General features: G+C 30.5%; 1 protein-coding gene across 1 annotated transcript in view; it reads right to left on the bottom strand.

Moving 5' to 3' along the window:
* LOC115874673 (protein O-mannosyl-transferase TMTC2-like) overlaps positions 1 to 19,521 on the bottom strand; it is a 603,898-nt gene that overhangs the window by 509,038 nt on the left and 75,339 nt on the right. Inside the window, exons 2-3 of the mRNA XM_030889892.1 lie at positions 3,491 to 3,828; positions 1,137 to 1,555 (exon numbers count right to left, since the gene is read on the bottom strand). Of these exons, the coding sequence (XP_030745752.1) occupies positions 1,137 to 1,555; positions 3,491 to 3,828 (757 nt within the window). The remainder of the gene's footprint in view (positions 1 to 1,136; positions 1,556 to 3,490; positions 3,829 to 19,521) is intronic.

The following is a 19,521-nucleotide window of genomic DNA, read 5'->3' as shown; positions in this document are numbered from 1 at the left end:
TAATGTTTCGATACTTTTTAGATATAGAGTTTTATTATTTTAAACGTTGGGAACTTTGGTCGAGTTTATGAAAGTCACCTTCAGATAGGAGAAGTTTGAATAGGAAACTTTTAGTGTTTTAACAACGGAATTCCATTTTGAATTATTTTGATTTTTTTTTGGATTTTTATTTGGAATTTTTTGGTATTTTTTTAAATTTTTTGGAATTTTTTGGAATTATTTGGAATTATTTTGAATTTTTTGGAATTTTTTGGAATTTTTTAGAATTATTTGAAATTTTTTGGTATTTTTTGGTATTTTTTGGTATTTCTTGGTATTTTTTGGTATTTTTTGAAATTTTTTGAAATTATTTGGAATTTTTTGAGAAAAAAAATCTATTTGGTGTACACGATTCGAGCAGCGGTTTACCCCTCGGAGAAATATAAGCCCGTGTTATAAAAATTAGTTCCCACGTTTCCTGAAATTGATCGAGACGCACCGTGATTGGTTGTTTGTTTTTTATTGTTAATCTGCGTTAACAATCACAGCGCGTCTCGATCAATTTAAGGAAACGTGGGAACTAATTTTTTTAACACGGGCTTATATTTATCGTGCTAGGCCATCAAGGTCAAACATTGTTTTGGCTTCAGAAAAATAAGTAAACATGGAAAAACTGATATGAAAACAGTTACCGATGGTAAATTAAATTGGCTATTCCTCGAAGATTTTACAAGAATATTTAGTTTTAATCATTGTCTAATATTAATTACAATACAGTAAAAAAATAAAACAGTGACTAACCAGCGGTCTACCATTTATCGGCTTATAATCCAGGGTATTGCGCCTTACGAGCAAAATATACACAAAATTATTTAAAAAATCGTCTAATTATTTATTATTTCTGGTTATGGTAAAGTAACATTTAGACCGTCGTCTGTAGTGAAGTTTAGTTTACTAATTTGGTATTCTTTTTCTAGTTTTAATTGTCTAAATCCCTACATAATAAATACTAGTTGAATGGATTTATATCAAACCATCCGGGGTGCTAATAAAAGTATTGTTTACATATTTCTCTTAACGCTTCTAATAATTATTTTCTATAGATTTTTCATTACGGATATGTTGATACATATAAATATTAGAATAATTTGCCTTACCTTGTTCTGAGCTTTAGCGTAGACGAAGTCATAGACGAAACTAATTCCCAATACAGTAATACCAGTCTCCTTGCTCAGCATCGCACAAACAGCTAGTACAACGCTTAAAATCACATAAAACCACTCTTTGAGGAACAACTTCCAGCAGCACCAACGCGCGGATCCTTCTTTAGCCCTTTTGGAGCCGCTGTTGGCCCCTGGTTCATGATGCAGTAGGTTTTTGTTGGGCCAGTTGCAGCTAGTTACGCTTTTCTGTAAGGTAACGGCAAATTTGTCGTACCTTTTGGAACCGTGCTTGTGATGAGTTACGTTATTGGTGGGTATCTTTGAGCAACAAACGGAGTCTCTGTTGGCTACGTGGGACATGTAGGCCAGCAGTGATAGGAAAAATAGGTTGCAAGCGGCCAAATCTGCTCTACCTGTAAGAGACAATTTTTTTTAAATGACGTATGAAAAAATTTAAAACTTAGTAGGGAAGAACTTTTTCAAAACACCTGGTACCTTAGAACTAGTTCAAAATCCACTGATTTTTTTATGTTCTAAAATTCCTGAATTTTTTACTAGTTCAAACGTATTTTTCAATTTTTTATACAGTACCTATATCCCCGGATTGTCTTTACAAGAGGAAAAACTTTTTTATTATAGACATTTTGAGAATAATGCATTCTTCATAAAAATATTTGCTTGTTCTAAAATGGTTATTCCTATTTATGTTCTTCAAATTTTTATACCGATTTAGAGAAAATTACGAAAAAACATATACAGGGTGTTTCAGAAAGATGCACCATCTCTGGTGAAGAGGTCCCTCACATAAAAATAAGATTTATTGTTCATATCAACATAGGTCCGATTCTGCTTTGTTTCGTAGTTACAGGGTGTTAAAGTCTTAATATTTTTTCGATTTATTATAATTTTCTTCCAAATACTTTTATCGTTTCAAATGAAATTTTGAGAGTAAAAGTTATCATAAATGCGACATACTTTAAAGCTAAAAAATTGTTGACATATTCACCAGTGACATGCATATGGGTCACAGGAATATTTTTCTAAAAAAAAACATGTACGCCACTGACTTTTTTTCTCTATTTAACGAAATAGTGTAAGCAATTTAATGGCGATTAAAAGTTGTCTCTTGATATTTTGTCGATTTCGGCCTCCTTGATGAGATAAACGCAATTTTATTAATTTGTCTTGATCCAAGTCTAATAGCAATCTTTAAAAAAATGTAATATATTAACTTGCAAATGTTTTAAATAAGTACTCGTTGATTCCCTATCAAAAAATATGAAAAAAAGTTCCTATAAACATGGGTATGGAAATGCATAGTTTCAGAGTTACAGGATGTTAAAAAATTTTAAAATTAGTTTTTTTCATCATAAATACCATTATTTTATTATTTGAAATTAATAATAACTAATAGTAATAAGATTTAATAATAAATTAGGTAAAATATGTAATTTATTAATTATATTTTGATTTTTATTTTATTAATTATTGTGATTAATAAACTTGACATCAAAAGAAAAAAGTCAGTGGGGCACATGTTTTTCTTAGAAAAATATTCTAGTGTAAACCCATACGCACGTCCCTGATGAATCTATCGACACTTTTTTAGCATTAAAACATGTAGCACATATAGTAACTTTTAGTCTTAAAATTTCATTTGAATCACTAAAAGTTGGAAGAAAATTAGAATAAATCGAAATATTGTTAAGATTTTAATACCCTGTAGCTACGAAACAAAGCAGAATCGGACCTATGTTGATATTAAAATAATATAATATAATAATATAGTTATATTATTATTATATTATATTGTATCCCTTAAGGAATTAGTTATAGTTAATTAATCTAAATAGCTCAATTAAAAGACCAAGAAAGGAGCATATTAATACACTTTGAAAGTTGTTAAATTCAACGATAGAGTAAAGTCCATTATCTGATTTGTTCGAGTTACAAGAAAATATTAAATAAAAAACTAATTTAAGATTTTTTAATTTTAAGTAGGTAGTTCATATTCATAAATATATTTTGAGCAAAATTGAGCAATTAGCCTGTAGAATCTAACTGAAATATCCTTACATACATATATTTTTCTTCATCTCTATAAAACTCTTCTACCAAATTTAGGCATCACTGACAATTTTTTAACACACTGAAATCTAACATTTGTTTAAACAAATTTAAATACTACAAAAAATAATAATTTTAAGGATATAACATTATATATAAAAAAGTTAATAGGTAATAAAAAATAGGGTATTGCATTTTAAAAAACATATGTTTTATCCGCCGTACATTTTCACCCTGTATATTAATTAAAAACTGTATAGTTTAATTCGAATTTTACTTACCTACAATTCCTGCTACAGCTTCGGTATGAATAGGATGGGCGGCAAACAGAGCTCCAGTAATTAGTGATCCCATATCTTTTCTACTTTTCGGTAGTAACTTCCTGGCTACTCTAATGAGCAAGAATGTTGCTGAGCAATGGAGCAAGATGTTTACGAAGTGGTACCCCCATGGATTGAACTCTCCGAACAGGTAATTTAGGCGGAAAGTTAGTACACTCAGTGGTCGATAGGATCCGTGGGAGCCACTGTCCGACAGGGGCGTACCCCAGAAATCGTTCTCCCAAAGTTGAGACCATGGTGTCTTTGGCAATAGATCTGGATTGGTCAGAATGGCGCGTCTGAAACAAAACCATTATTATTATTCGAATTCTAACAGTATTTTGTTATTAATTAATAATGATAATAATCGATCTTTTTTCAAACGTCACAAAAGTATTAATTTTTACGACGCGATTGGCAATATAAAATAGTTATTTTGTATCTAGATCACCAAAGCAGTTCGCGCACAAGCTGCAAACAAATTTTTCTACAAACATTAAAATCGGGATATCCCTAAAAATTATTATTATTATATTATTGCTTCGAAAAAAAGGCGTGAGGTTGGAATTTATGTTTTATTATTACTGAACATCGTCATCGATTTCCTTTTAGGTCGTTTTAATACTTGGTATTTATGGTGCTTTCCGCCGTGAGGAACTTACTAAAATGACGGTCGATAAAATAGAAGATAAAGATTCAATTTTGATTGTTAAAGTACCCGATACAAAAACAGACATAGACCTAGTCTTTAGGGTGTCAAATTTGAATTATATTGAGATCTACCGAAAATACGCAGCTCTTCGTACAATAAATGCTACCAACCGCAGATTGTTTTTAAAATATCAAAATAAAAGATGTGAAATGAAGAATACCGGAATCAAGTACCTCTACATCAAAATTGGATAGTGTTTCAAGTCCCAAAACCCCCATATCTCAAGCAAGATTAGAACTATCTAGTTTGGGATTAAATATTGCTTCATGTACCGGTTGTACTATTAATGTTAATATTATAAATAATAACTAGAATATGCATTAGTGTTAAGTTTGATATTTGTTATTTGTTTATTCTTGAATATTCGAAATAAATAATTAGTTCTGATTTAGTTATTCAAAAATCAAAATTCCAAAATCCCATATAATTTACATGCAGTCTGCGAAATAGACATTTCGCGCATTACTTTGCGCACCGTGTGATGGTAACGTAGGAAAATAAAAAAAAGTGTCACTTCGCACATTGCTATCAATTCACGAACCTTGTCATCTTTTGACGTTTGTAGAAAAAAGTAATTTTAACGCCTAAGCATAACAGTACGAAAATATATTATTAAACTGATATAAAGTGTCAAATTGAACGAGCGTAACCATAGCTTATCGATATATAATTATTACATAGAAGGTATGACTTTTAAATATTTTTATATTGTTTGGAACGTTTAAAATTGTTTGAAAAGTTATTTTTGGCGTTTGAAAAAAATAGCATGTTCTATTAGGAGTAAAATAGTATATTAAACAACGAGTTTCGAAAACGACGTTTTGCACACGAGTTTGACAGTTTGTTGGCTCGAGACGCAGGCAAGAGCCACAAGTCGAACGAGTGTACAAAGAAGTTTTCCAACGAGTTTTTTACGCTATTTTTTCTACGACTACAAATTAGCAGCAGACTCACTCAGTTTTTGCCAGTTTTGAGAATTAATTTGCGATGTAATGATGACACTTTTCTGACGGCTGCGTTGCGTTTGGGGTTTCAGCTAAACATTGGAGGTTAAAAATGTTAAAATTGGCACATGTAGTGTGCAAAATGACACATGTCGTGCGCTAAATCCTTAGCACACAACAGTTTGCAAAACGCCAATTTCAGATCGAGTTTTCCGTGTGTCAAACTGCATTTTCTAGGCTAGTCCATTGCCTGGAAACTTATATGGTGAAATTTTGATAAAATAATTTAGTACTCACTAAAAACACGGTATGTCGCTAGTGGTAGGAAAAGTAATTTTTAGAGGTTACTAGTTTATTTGGTTGCCTGTGATATGCATATACAGGGTGTTTCCTAATTAATCTAAAAAATAAAAAATCGTTAGAAAACGGCTTAAGGCGGGCTCTTAATAAGTATATTTATTTTTTTCTCGGCAACCGTTTGATGAACAAGAAAAACTCAAAAGATCAATTTTGTTGAAAAAGGATGGCCAGTCAAGAAAAAAATATTTTTTCTTTAAAAAGTAGTATTATATATATAGTTAGTTAGTAGCAGTAGTGTATATTAGTATTATTATTGTAGTAGCTTATAGCAGTAGTGTACCATATATTTTAAGCAAAATATCGATTTTTTTTAATTTTAAACACCCTGTAGATCAGAAAGGAAGTACTTTAGACCTAATGGTTATATAAAAATTGTTTTAAGAACACATGAGGAATCACACCACAATTTTTTAGACTAATTAGAAAACACCCTGTATATTGTCAACTTGACAATGATTGTTGATAAATCAAAAAATACCTTTTCTGTGAAAAAAGCCCGATTTTCGCAGGAAAAATTTTGGTTTTTATTGAATTTGGGCCTGCGTCTGCAAATACCGGTATGTTTTTTAATATTCTATCTATCTAAATTTTAAATATAGTCAGAAATAGTTTTATTATTTATTAACTGTAAAAATGGTATACTTATAAGTTTCATCAAATATTGTGATTTACTTTCTACCTTGTAGTCAAAATTTATATTTAATAAACTGTAAAATATATATATATTCTTATGTTTTATTAAAGTTACACAGATATACTAATATATCAGTGTAACTTTAAAACTAAATCCTTTGAAATCAAATATAAACATAAAAAATATTTACAGCAGAAAAGGCGAAGGCGCTGGGTTAAACGTAGTCTCTACTAAGAACACGGAGGGGCGCTTTGACCCAAAATTTTACTATTAAGTTTCATATCTATCTTAATAGAAGATTATTTTCTTTTATCTATGGGCTAGTCGTAGAAAAATGACATTTTGTGCCTCGGCTGTATGTCAAACGTACAGCCTCGCCATACAAAAGTATCTTTATTACTCCTAATAAAACAATATCGTATTATTCCTCAAGTGATGCATAATTTTTATACTTCTTATATTAAGTTATATAGTTATAACCTAATTAAAACAAATATTTACAAACTGCCAAACATAATTTATTCATTAAATATATCGAAGTGCAAATATTTCCAGGACTGGTAGATCTCTATAAAAGAGACATATTTTCTGTTTACCGTTTTTCAAATAAGTCCAAAATAACCGAGATATTCAAGTTTAAAAATAAAAAAATATATATATTTGCATCCCTTTTAGTGCTGTAACCATAGAGTAAAGCCGTAACCATGGTAATATCAGAGATTCAGAAATTATACTGTGGAAAAAGTTGCGGTGAACAGGCAGTTCTAAAATAGACAGGAAATTTTAAAAAAATATGCACGATTTTCAACATGTGATGTGAAGACGTGTTCCTGGGGTCAAAATATACCACCCCTTAAAATATTTTCACTTACTTAAAACTCGCCCTGTATAAAACATTAGATACCAATAAGACCTCTGTACAGGGCGGGCCAAATTGGACACTTTTAAAGCGGAACGCCCTTTTCCATAGAATATAGTAGACGAAAACTATTATCAGTATCTTTTTAAATACGGAGATACGCTCAATAACAAAAACCGTTGTAAAAAACTGCCTAGAGATTCCGTTGGTGTTCCCTGATATGAGACGATTATATATAACACTTAGGTCGCCTCAGATAGCATGAGTTATTCTATTTATTGTTTTTGGTTGCTCTTTTGTTAGCTAACATATTGCCAAGTCACTGTAGAAAAATACATTCAACAAGGCCCTTATTGTCACACTGAACCAAAAACATCAACATGAATGGAGAGTAAATGATTGGATTGTATTTAGATTAGTACACTGAAATTATTCACAGCATAAATCGATTCAATTAAATAGACACACATGTTACATGATACCTTTGTCATATCAAATAAATAAGGAAAAGCTTTAGCACAGATAGAATATTACAACAGGAAAACAAAATGGGTCTTGTAAAGTATAAGTACCCACGAATTTAGCAAATTTTTTTGTGGCAGTTCAAAGTCCTATGCTTATAGAACAGTTTAAAAGAAAAAAATCCTTGGATGAAGCACTTTTGAACCAAAAAAATAATTTAAAAATGTCTAAAATGCTAACCAATCTATCACAGTTAATTATTAAAATATAAAAACCACAGCTTAACACCCTCCACAAAGAAAAGCTAACCAAAGCAATCCAAATGCTAACCAATCTAATAATATTTTTGCAAAATCACAGTTAATTATTAAAATATAAAAGAAAACTGCATGATACAATGATTTTTTGACTTGAATCAGCCCTATTTACGTAAAGCTTTAATAAAAACAAGAATAAGTGCAACATTCCGAGGTACTTATAGTTTACAAGAACCAACAAAATAATATAATTTAGTTAACATTATAGCCGAAGGTATTTCGCTACTGCGCAACCCATAACATTTGCAAAAAATAAATCCAAAAAAAATTCTTTAGGCAACTTGAAATTTGTTTATTCTTAAATTTTAGCATCTATTTAACCTAGAAATAAGTATTCCAGACTTTTTTTTCGGGTTTAAAGTGTAACCAGACCATTCCAAATATGTTTAATTATTATACCTGGAAAACATACTTTAGGCATTCAAAAAATTTTACAGCGTGTTTATTAGATGATATTAAAAAATATGCGTTAATTGCCAGACGAATTCAATGGGATTTAATACTTGCCAGACGCGAATAAAGATTTTAAATGAGCGCGACAAAAAAGTCTTAGGAGTATCTATAAGCGCAAAAAAGATAGTTTATTGAGACCCGTCGGCAGCCGATGCGGCTGACGTAACAATATTTTGGAGTATGTACTTCAAATTTTCATAAAAGCAATTTTTTTTTCGGTTTCAGAGATTATTCAGAGATTATTTTGTTGGAATTAAGTTACCATGTACAAATATGTATTTATAAATTAAATATTGACGTGCACAGTGTAAACAGTTTAGAATAATTACTGAAAATAAATATTTTAGTAACTACTAATTTCGCTACTAACTACTAAATCACAATGGATAAAAAACATTTAAGTTGTGTAGTTTGTAAAAAAGTTACTAGTGACAAAGTTATTGTTTTTGATGAAGGCAGACTACAAAAATGCAAAGAATTTTTAAAAGTGCGCCAACAATATGGTTTAAAATTTAAAGAAGTGGTTTTACCAGAAAACGTAGTCCCGACAAAAAGGTACCATGTAGAGTGCTAAAAAAATAAGTATTCTGGAATTTTATTAAACTACCTACCAGGCGTTAAAATGACTTTTTTATATTGTCAATCAGGTCGCAAAAATTAATAATAATATAATATGTCACAAAAGTATAATAATAATTATACTTTTGTGACGTTTGAAAAAAATTCTATATTATGCTAATTTTTAAATAATTATTCGTCTTTTTATTCTTTCAGATACAAAATACTTAAATTAAAAAGTCTTCTTATTGAAAAGATTTCAATCATACATTTTTATTAAAAAATGGTTTTTTTTATTTATTCAATATTAGTTAGTTTTTTTTAAGTTTTTACGACTCCAAAATGCTGTTACGTCAGCCGCATTGGCTGCCGACCGGGTCTCAATAAACTATCTTTCTCGCGCTTATAGATACTCATAAGACTTTCTTATCGCGCTCATTTAAAATCTTTATTCGCGTCTGGCAAGTATTAAATCCCATTGAATTCGTCTGGCAATTAACACATATTTTTTAATATCATCTAATAAACACGCTGTAAAAATTTTAGAATGCCTAAAGTATGTTTTCCAGGTATAATAATTAAACATATTTGGAATATGGTCTGGTTACACTTTAAACCCGAAAAAAAAGTCTGGCATACTTATTTCTAGGTTAATGATGCTAAAATTTAAGAATAAACAAATTTAAAGTTGCCTAAAGAATGTTTTTTGGATTTATTTTTTTGCAAATGTTATTGGTTGCGCAGTAGCGAAATACCCCCAACCTCCCAGCCAGACTTAGGATTCTGGATTCACCAGTTAATAAACTATACATTTTTAGTTATTCTAGCTTGCCTAAAATATGTTCTCTAAATATGTCGTCAGCTCTTAGGCTATTAGTTAAATAATGAAAAAACATTTACCTTTAATAACATTCTTTGTCACAATAATCAACACTGACAAAACAAAGTAACATCAACGCGCCTCGAACGATAGTCTAAAACTGTTATGTAAGAGCTATCGTGTGTTCATTGTCTGATTTCCCTTTCCCTAGTTTATGGATAATGTTTTAAAAATCAATAATTATATTTATGTTTACAGAGTGTCTTAAAACTCAATGATTTGAATTTAAAGAAATATTGTAATCGCAAACATTTTCCGATGCACGTCATCAATCACATCGACATTGACACTAAAGTATATAAACCTGACTAAATAAAATTTTGGCAAAAAAAAATTAATTTCGGTTTAAATTTCTTGTATAATTTAAGATACCGAGTAGCTCTTCATTCTACTATATAGAGCAAATGATTGAGATAGAGCAAAAGAGATATTTTATTTAAATTTTTAGATTAAAGCTGCAAAAATTAGTTTAAACCGAATTTTATTATCGCTATGTTGGTCACACTGCGCCGTGTTCAGCAATGTGGTCCTTTATTATTGGACAATTATCCTAGTGTCAGTCATTATTTTGTATAATATCGTGTTGTTGTTGAATCTTTGTGAGTAATTCTCGTTTTTTTTTGCCTGTTTTCATAGTCTTTTTTAGAAATTGCACTTTTAAGCACAAATAGCTCTTTTAAGAACTAAATTTTCGAGTTTTTGTATTGCATTTCTTGAAATTGTGTGTTAAAAATATGCCGAAGCATTTAAACAGTCCAAGCAAAGAGCTTGTAGCTTCCATGTTTTTTAAAATTATTTTATTACGAGAACGTGACAATAAAGGTCCTTTATTACCCTTGACCTAAGTCAGAAAAGCAAGTTTGATTGATAAGCACATTATACCACTTTCAAAGTTAGTTTTTATTAAATTTTGTGATTACTAGTTTGTGCATTAATAACACCCTTTTACTTGTTATTACCACTTATAGCGTTGTAAGATGTACAGGGTGGGTCAAATTCGACGCTTTTAAATGGACACACCCTTTTCTATAGGAGATAGGCGAAAACTAATATCGGTGTCTGGAGCTCAATTTTTATCAAAAACATGATGGTGAAAACCGCACATCAATATCTATTGCCTTTTCGGAGTTACGGTTTTTCAAAAATGTGCATTTTTAACATATCGCTGTAACTTTTTTGCTATGAAAAATTTTGTATTTCCATGAAACAATTTCCAAAGCACCTTTTTACGTAGAATTTAATGGTTTAAGTACAATATTTTTAAAATTAATAATTTAAGAGTTATCAACAGAAAAATTGATTATTTATTTGGGACACCCTCTATATTTTTAATTAACTGAAAAGAATTTAAAATTACCTTTCCAAAAATATAGCACACTTGATATTTTGTTATAATCCCCTTCGAAATACAGAATTTAACTAGTAGGCTTTGGACCCCTTATTGATGATATTCCCTAAATGGAACTCGAAAACATATATTTCCAGAAAGACTGAACTTTCCAGCACTGCCTCTGAACGCTGAAGTTATCAGCAAATTTTTATTTGAATAGTTAATTATCTGAATATTTGAATAGCTAACCAAGATCCCAGCCGTTGGCCGTCGAGGCCGCCTGACTTAGTGCCCATGGATCTAATCCTATGGATATATTTGCGGAAGAATAAAGGTTCCTTATTCTTCCGTATAATCTAGACAAGAATTAGAAATACTTAGCAGTTATGAGAGGGTATCTTACACCCCCTCTGAGTAAATGAATTCCGCGAGAAATGTTCAAAAACTGCCCCGTTTGTCCATAACAGAAGACGGTTGATATGTCGAACACTTGTAGCAAAATCTCATGTCTTAGTTTGCTATTTATTTTTATTGTTATTAGATAGTTTAAATGTGTTGATGTTCGTTAAATATATTTTAAATTTTTATGACATTCTGCATCTCTCATAGTAAATATTATTTTCGTTTTAATTGATGCTCACAGCTAGAATTTTTTTTGCATTACAGCCGGTGCCGTTCAAAGCCTACTGATTTAAAGCAGGCGAATTTTTATATACTCTATATCTCGAAGAGGAATCGAGCAAAATATCAAGTGTGTTATATTTTTGGAAAGGTAATTTTAAATTATTTTCAATAAATTAAAAATATACAAGGTGTCCCATATAAAGAATCAAATTTTCTGTTGATAATTCTTAAATTATTAATTTTAAAAAAATTATACTTAAACCATTAAATTCTACGTAAAAAGGTGCTTTGGAAATGTTTTCATAAAAATACAAAATTTTACATAGCAAAAAAGTTACAGCGATTTGTTAAAAATGCATATTTTTGAAAAACACCCCGTAACTCCGAAACGGTAACAGATATCGATATGCGGTTTTCACCATCATGTTTTTTACAAAAATTGAGCTCCAGACACCGATATTAGTTTTTGTCTCTCTCCTATAGAAAAGGGTGTTTCCATTTAAAAGCATCGAATTTAACCCACCCTGTACATCAATATATAAATATCCCATAATAACGCTTATAATAATCTTCATAATGGACTAGTTTTTTGCCAATATGTCATAGGTAAAATAAGCCATAAAACAAATAAATCAATTAATCACTAAAATATTAGTTATTAAATTAAAAATAAAACGTAAAACTCTTTAAAAAATGCTATAATAAATATGTTGTTTGTCAATTTTAAATTAAAATTCATCTCATACATCCATTACAATCTGGCTGCGCTGTCGCCATTGTTTGTCACTCAAAGTTGATCACGTGCATCGGAAATTGTTTTGCGATAACCATATTATGTTTATTTTTAAGAGAGAATTTATTCTTTTTTCCGTAACTTTATAAAAAATCCTTAAAAGCCATAGGAACTCAAAAACAAACATAACGAAAAAAAATACCAGAATTAAAGTTGTTTGTGCTTTTCAGCGGCCATATCTAAATGCAAATTCGGCACGACTAGAAAATAAAATTAGACTGCCAGTGCTTTTTTTCGTCTTGCGGTTGATTTGAGATTTTTTCCACGTAAAAAAAGCGGAAATCCAGAAAAATAAAAAAAGAACGGATCCCGAGTAAATAAGAAAGGAAATCGTGAAAGATAGGTACAAATAATTGCAGAGGATCGGGATCGTGATTCGACGATAAAGCAGGACAGGGCTAGGAATGTCTATAGGGTGGCTCAAAAAAGTGAGAGTCGATCCGGATGATTTTTTTAAATGGAACACTCTTTATAATATTACATTTTTGGATTCCTTTTTGATCACTTTACATAAGCCTAACATATGAATAAATATATTTCAATAAAAATAAATAAATGTTAATAAATAAAAAATATATATTTTTCAGCCTTTCTTAAAAAAATAAATATTAAAAATAGAAGAACTGTCCTAAACTCAAAACTATAATAAGTATTTACTTTAAATGGCCTGTACTTACCTTGATATAAATATCGGAATCTTAATTTATACAAGGTGTTAAAAATTCTGCGCTAAATTTTCTAAAATATACAGGGTGTTTTAAAAAACAAGTTCCATCTTTTGTGGGAAGATTCCTCACGTAAAAGTAAGATATATTTTTCATATCAACATAGTTCCGATGCTGCTTTGTTTCGTAGCTACAGGGTGTTAAAGTCTTAATATTTTTTTGATTTATTATAATTTTCTTCCAAGTGCTTTTAGCATTTCGAATCAAATTTTGACAAATTTGGTAAAAGTAACTATAAAGGCGACATATTTTAAAGCTAAAAAAGTGTCGACATATCCACCAGGGATGTGCATATGGGTTATCATTGGAATATTTCTCTAAAAAAAAGGCATGTACGACAGTGACTTTTTTTTCCTTTGTTAGCAAAATAGTGTAAGCAGTTTAATGCCGATTAAAAGTTGTCTCTTGATATTTTATCGATTTCGGCCTCCTTGATTAGATAAACGCAATTTTATTAATTTGCCTTGATCCAGGTCTAATAGCAACCTTTAAAAAAATTAATATCATTAACTTGGGAAAGTTTTAAATAAGTACTCATTGATTCCTCATCAAAAAATATAAAAAAAGTTCCAATAAACATGGGCATGGAAATACATAGTTTTAGAGTTACAGGATGTTAAAACTTTTTAAAATTAAGTTTTTTGTAATTATCTTAAATACCATTCTTTTTAATTTGAAATTGCTGTAGATTGGTGTAATAGTAATAATAACTAATAGTAATAATATTTAATAATAAATTAGGTAAAATGTATAATTTATTAGTTTTATTTTTATTTTAATTCTATTAATTGTAATTAATAAAATTGCGTTTATCTCATCAAGGAGGCCGAATTCGACAAAATATTAAGAGATAACTTTTTATTGCCATTAAACGGCCTACACAATTTTGATAGCAAAAGAAAACAAGTCAGTGGCGCACAGGTTTTTTTTTAAACATTCCAGTGATAACCCATATGCACGTCCCTGATGGATATGTCGACACTTTTTTAGCTTTAAAATATGTCGCACTTATGGTAACTTTTACCCTCAAAATTTCATTCGAATCACTAAAAGTATTTGGAATGAAATTATAATAAATCGAAAGATTATTAAGATTTTAACACTCCGTAGTTATGAAACAAAGCAGAATCGGACCTAGATTGATATGAAAAATAAACCTTATTTTTACATGAGGAATCTCCCCACAATAGATGGCACATGCTTTTTGAAACACCCTGTATAATACTTTTTCTTGGTTTTTTTAAAGGAACACTCTGTATATGATTTGTTTAATAGATGGAGAATTAAAAAAATATTTTTTGCATTTAGAGTATCTCAAAAAGTTTAACGGTTTTGCAAATATTGACGGTTTTATATTTCATGTGAAATTTTCCATAGTAAATTTTTATCAAAGCCACCAAATGATTTTTCTCTCGTATTTTACCGTTGAAAGATTACAAAACCGTTAAAAATTTTGAAATACTCTAAACACAAAAAATGTTTATTTTTTAAATCTCCATCTAATAAAAAATAATCTACAGGGTGTTTAAACAGTTTAAATGACTGATTTTGCATTGTTACCTATTCAGTTTCAATACAGAAATAGATGCAGTTTTCCTCAAATTACTCAAAATCGGCTTGTCCGAAATTCTTCAAATATAGCAAGTGTAGGTATTCAGCAAGGGTAAACCTTTAAAAAACTATTTACAACTGAGCTGTAAAATTGGAGAGTTTTAAATTTGCATGGGATTTTCTATATTTCCATTGACGATGAAACTACCTGGTATGGGTTAATGGTTAAAATTTTCCTTTCTTAAAACTCACCTTCTTAAAAGCACTTAAGGAGCATAAAGGGGCATAACTACCGCTTTCCCGTTCAAAATATTCTAATAAAGTTGCGATGAGTTTTTTACGCTATCTTGTACACTTCGCACTAAAAGAGGTTCTAAAAAGAACAATGTTCGATTGCAAGGTCTGCTAGCAAACATTTTTAAGCTTAAATCATCGCAAAACTATTTATTTAAACCAAAAAACTCGTAATACAAAACTAATGAATGTCAGGAAATAAATAAATAAATGCGGCAACTTGATATTTTTTACCACCTGAATCCCCAGCGCGAAATCTAAATACCATTTAGTCGGCCCAGCGCCGAATATCTCCATGTTTGGCAACAATGAATTTAAAAATCGTGCCCTCAATGGAGGGCACGATTTTTAAATTCAGTAATGACGTAACTAAAAGTTTAATTGATACCAAATATATAAAGATATTACACATAAGAAACAGTCACAACTTAAAGCAAAAAGTCAAACGATCTAAATTTATCCTTTAAATCGTAAAGTTTATACCTCCAGTCAAATTTGCCGTTAAAAAGGAACTTTTCCCGTTGCGCCATCTCGAATAAATCGGCCCTGTGCATATCGTGAAAGCGATGTAGCAAAGCGCCAGAGCAAAGAGCTCAACTATTATTCTCCGCAAACGTAATCTAAGAATTTAATTTGTCGATATCTCCGGAACGTGCAAAGAGAGGATTCAGGATGCTGTCGTGGCTCAGTGAAATAAAGTAAATTTGAATTTTCCAGGATACGGACGGAGGCAATAGAATTTATTCCAGGATGGGAAAAGATTATTCGAGAATGCGAGGTGATTTTCTAACAATTATGATTCGTATTTAAGAGTCTATTACGCTGTACTTTCGGGTTGCTCTCAGAGGTCGGGTAAAGCGGGTTAGGTTAGGTTAAAAAATATATATTATATTTCAGAAATCTGCCTAAGAGCTCGAACACACTGACAACCACCTCTAAAACCATTAATGATACAGCGCACACTAACGTCCTGGCCGTCAGTTGGTCGGTTGCATTAAAATATTATTATTTTCTGCCGCTTGTTGCCAGTTTTCTTCCAAATTAATAATTTTTCAGAAGAAATCCCTCAAATTCAACGCACAAAATATTTTATTTTCTATAAGATACAGTGTTTTATAATAAGTTTTTGCACACGTGCAGAAAATCCAAAGAAATAGTATACAGACTGGATCAAAGGGAATCTTAAATCTAGTCCCTTATTTTATTAAGGGTCGATTCTAGTAAAAATTCAAAACATTTTTATATGACATACTCTATTTATGGTTGGTACTCTACCTGTTATTATACCTTCGAGTTTCGATGTTAAAAAAAATTTAAAAAAATCATATTTAAAGTTACTGTTGTAGATTTTCAGTAACAATAAAAAAGAGGAATTTAAATTTTAAACATTGAAATAACTGGAAGCTAAACTTTCTACCTGATTATATTTAGAGCCAATGTCTGACGATCTTTTTTTACGAAGGCCCTAATATGTTTACTTCTAAAGTCGATAAGAGCCATCAGTAGAAGTCCATATCGGTAGAAAAAAGAAACAGAATATCTCCCTTTTTGTCGGTCGCGCGTACACAATGCTTTTTGTTCGGCCTATTTGTTCTGCTTGTTCAAGCTCGCTCGGTTCGTTCGGGCTAAAATGCTCATGTCTGGACGCACCTTTAGGAACAATACTGTTTTCGTCCTTTATTGATATAATGCTGAAAATCTCACGAATTACATGTCTCACTCTACATATATTAAAGTACAAAGACGTAGGATGTAGAATATTCTGTTATGAAACGACTGATGGAACGACAGGCATCGCGAATTTGAAAAACATGGAAATAACGACGTTATCGTGTAGACGGGGCTGGAAATTTTACTTACTCCATTTACCACACCAGTATTTATTAACGAAAAATCCAAGAATATTTTAAATGCATTATTTAATATTAGAACATTTAATAAGCTCATGAATAGCAACTTCGCTTTTTAGTTAACTCGGATATTTTAACATTTCTGAAACTTAATTCTTTCTGAAACAATATTTTCTAATTAGTAAAACGTAAAAAATTGTTAGATCTGACAACTCTGTTGAAACTGGTCGTTCATATGGCCGCAACTATAAACGCAATACATCCGGCCAGCCGACGCGACGGTCAAGTTGTTACAACCTGGTCGTCAGTGAGTTCGAGCTCTAAGGCTTAGCCCGATCCTGTCATGTTAAGCCATACCCAAAATTCCAAACACATGTGCTTTGTGATTAAGGCTTGATTAAGGTTTGCAGAGCTTCGGCATTTGTCATAAAATAGCGAGCAATTTGTTACAAAACCATATAAATTATATATCACTGTAATGACAAAACTTCAATCCATTTCCGTATAGTAACGGAATTTTAAATTATGTCTTTATTTTCGAGAAAATTTAGTCCAAACATAAGGAATATTTTGTTGATGTTTGATCATCAAAATCTTAAAAATAAAGACGTTGTCTAAAAATGTGCTACACAACGGATACAGTATAATCCTTTATCTTTAATTTCCTTCTTCATTTGTGTAAAAATACCTAGCCAGTTTTACTTAAAACGTTAAATGCCGAACGCTTAACGCTTTTGCTACTTGTTCGGGCTAGTGAAATAGAATCTTAAAGAAGTACCTACCTAGTAAAAAGGGAGAAGATTGCACAATAATTAAACTTATAAACTATTAAATTATTATTTTAGCCTTGTATAAGTTCTACAGAGCCGAGCGGTTACAATTATTATTGAAATAGTTGGTTATAATAGGGTTGGGGCGTTCTTCGCCGGTGCTGCCACCATCGGAGAATATCTTAAACAACCGGCAATACACAAATATACGGATTTAAATATTATTCTAGAAAGGTTAGGAAGTATAATTTGTAAAAATCCTAAAAAGAAAAAAGTAAATATTTTGATATCTTCAGAGGGTGTAACTTAAGTATTATAATATACTAGCGTGTACCAGCGACTTCGTTCGCGTCGAATTAATCATTTGCAATGGTGATGATAAAGCAAAGCAAGAATTTCCATTAACATACAAACTGGATAAATTTTTCTCACATTTATGTCAGCATGAGAAAAAACAATATGGCGATATTATTATATAACTTGGTAATATTTGAGGGATAGTTTCATCTCGTTGGAATTTCACTTTCGAAAAATCCGTTTACCAAAAATAAGCTTTTTACGTCAAGCAGTTTAAGCAGAATCGTGATGGTTAAGAAACTACCGAACTTTTTGGAACACCCTGTATAATTTTTTAAAAAATTTCGAAATATGTAAAAAACCCAAATAAATTATGCTTGTCCACGCGTTTTCCTAAAAGACTAACCGTTTGTTAAATAACAAATATTGTAATATTTGAGGGGCGTTTTCACCCTCTTAGAATTTGAGATTCGAGAAACCCCTCCTTATCGAACCTCTATACCCTACAGTCAATCCGTTTGCCTAAAATCAGCTTTAAACGTCAAGCAGTTTAAGCAGAATCGTGATTACTCAATGGTCATATTTTATGAAACACCCTGTATAAATTTTTAAAAAATCTTAAAATATGTAAAACAACAAAATAAAATATACGTATTTAAGAGTTTTTCCGAAAAACTCACCGGTTTTTAAATAAAAAATATTTTAATATTTGAGGGATAGTTTCACCCCCTTAGAATTCGAGTTTCGAAAAATCCCTTCTTATCGAACCTCTACGCCCTAAAGTCAATCTGTTTTCCAAAAATCACCTTTTTACGTCAAGCGCTTTAAGCAGGATCGTGATTAATCAATGACCAGATTTTTCGAAACACCCTGTATACATTTTTAAAAAATCTTAAAATATGTAAAAAAACAAAATAAAATATACGTGTTTAAGCGTTTTTTCGGAAACTTGACCGTTTTTTAAATAAAAAATATTGTAATATTTGAGGGGTGGTTTCACCCTCTTGGAACTGGAATTTCGAAAAATCCCTTCTTATCGAACGTCTACACCCTAGAATCAACCTGTATGCCAAAATTGAGCTTCTTACGTTTAGTGGTTGAAGCAGGATCGTGATTAATCAGTATGTCAGTCACTTAAGGATTTTATATATTAGTATAGATTATTCAAGTTAATAAAACTTTTTTATTTTTTTTTTGAACTCATCCAAAAAGTTTTATTAATAATAATAATAATATTATTATTATTAATAAAACTTTTTAGATGAGTTCAACTACGGTAGCTAGCATAGTTTTACGTACCGATTTTACTAGCGGAGACATAACTAGGGCTATTTCGGTTATAACAATTTTTTTTATTGGTACATAATTATAATTTACGACGATATTCATATAAAAATAAGCACTAAGAACTAGTAGATTAAAACAAGTATACCGTTAATATTAATTATGAAATTTTGATTTTGAAATGTTAAACGAAAATTTTATAATGCCCTGACTTGATATAATCCCATTTTATACATCAATAAATTCTAACTTGAAAACTAACGTCAAATATTATTAAGTATCATAGTTTCCGAAT

The sequence above is a fragment of the Sitophilus oryzae genome, unplaced genomic scaffold, assembly GCF_002938485.1.
Source record: "Sitophilus oryzae breed Bouriz unplaced genomic scaffold, Soryzae_2.0 scaffold_1297_pilon_pilon, whole genome shotgun sequence".
NCBI classification, from domain to species: Eukaryota; Metazoa; Arthropoda; class Insecta; order Coleoptera; family Curculionidae; genus Sitophilus; species Sitophilus oryzae.
The sequence above is the reverse complement of the archived record's forward strand: the minus strand, read 5'-3'. Positions and strand labels throughout refer to the sequence as shown.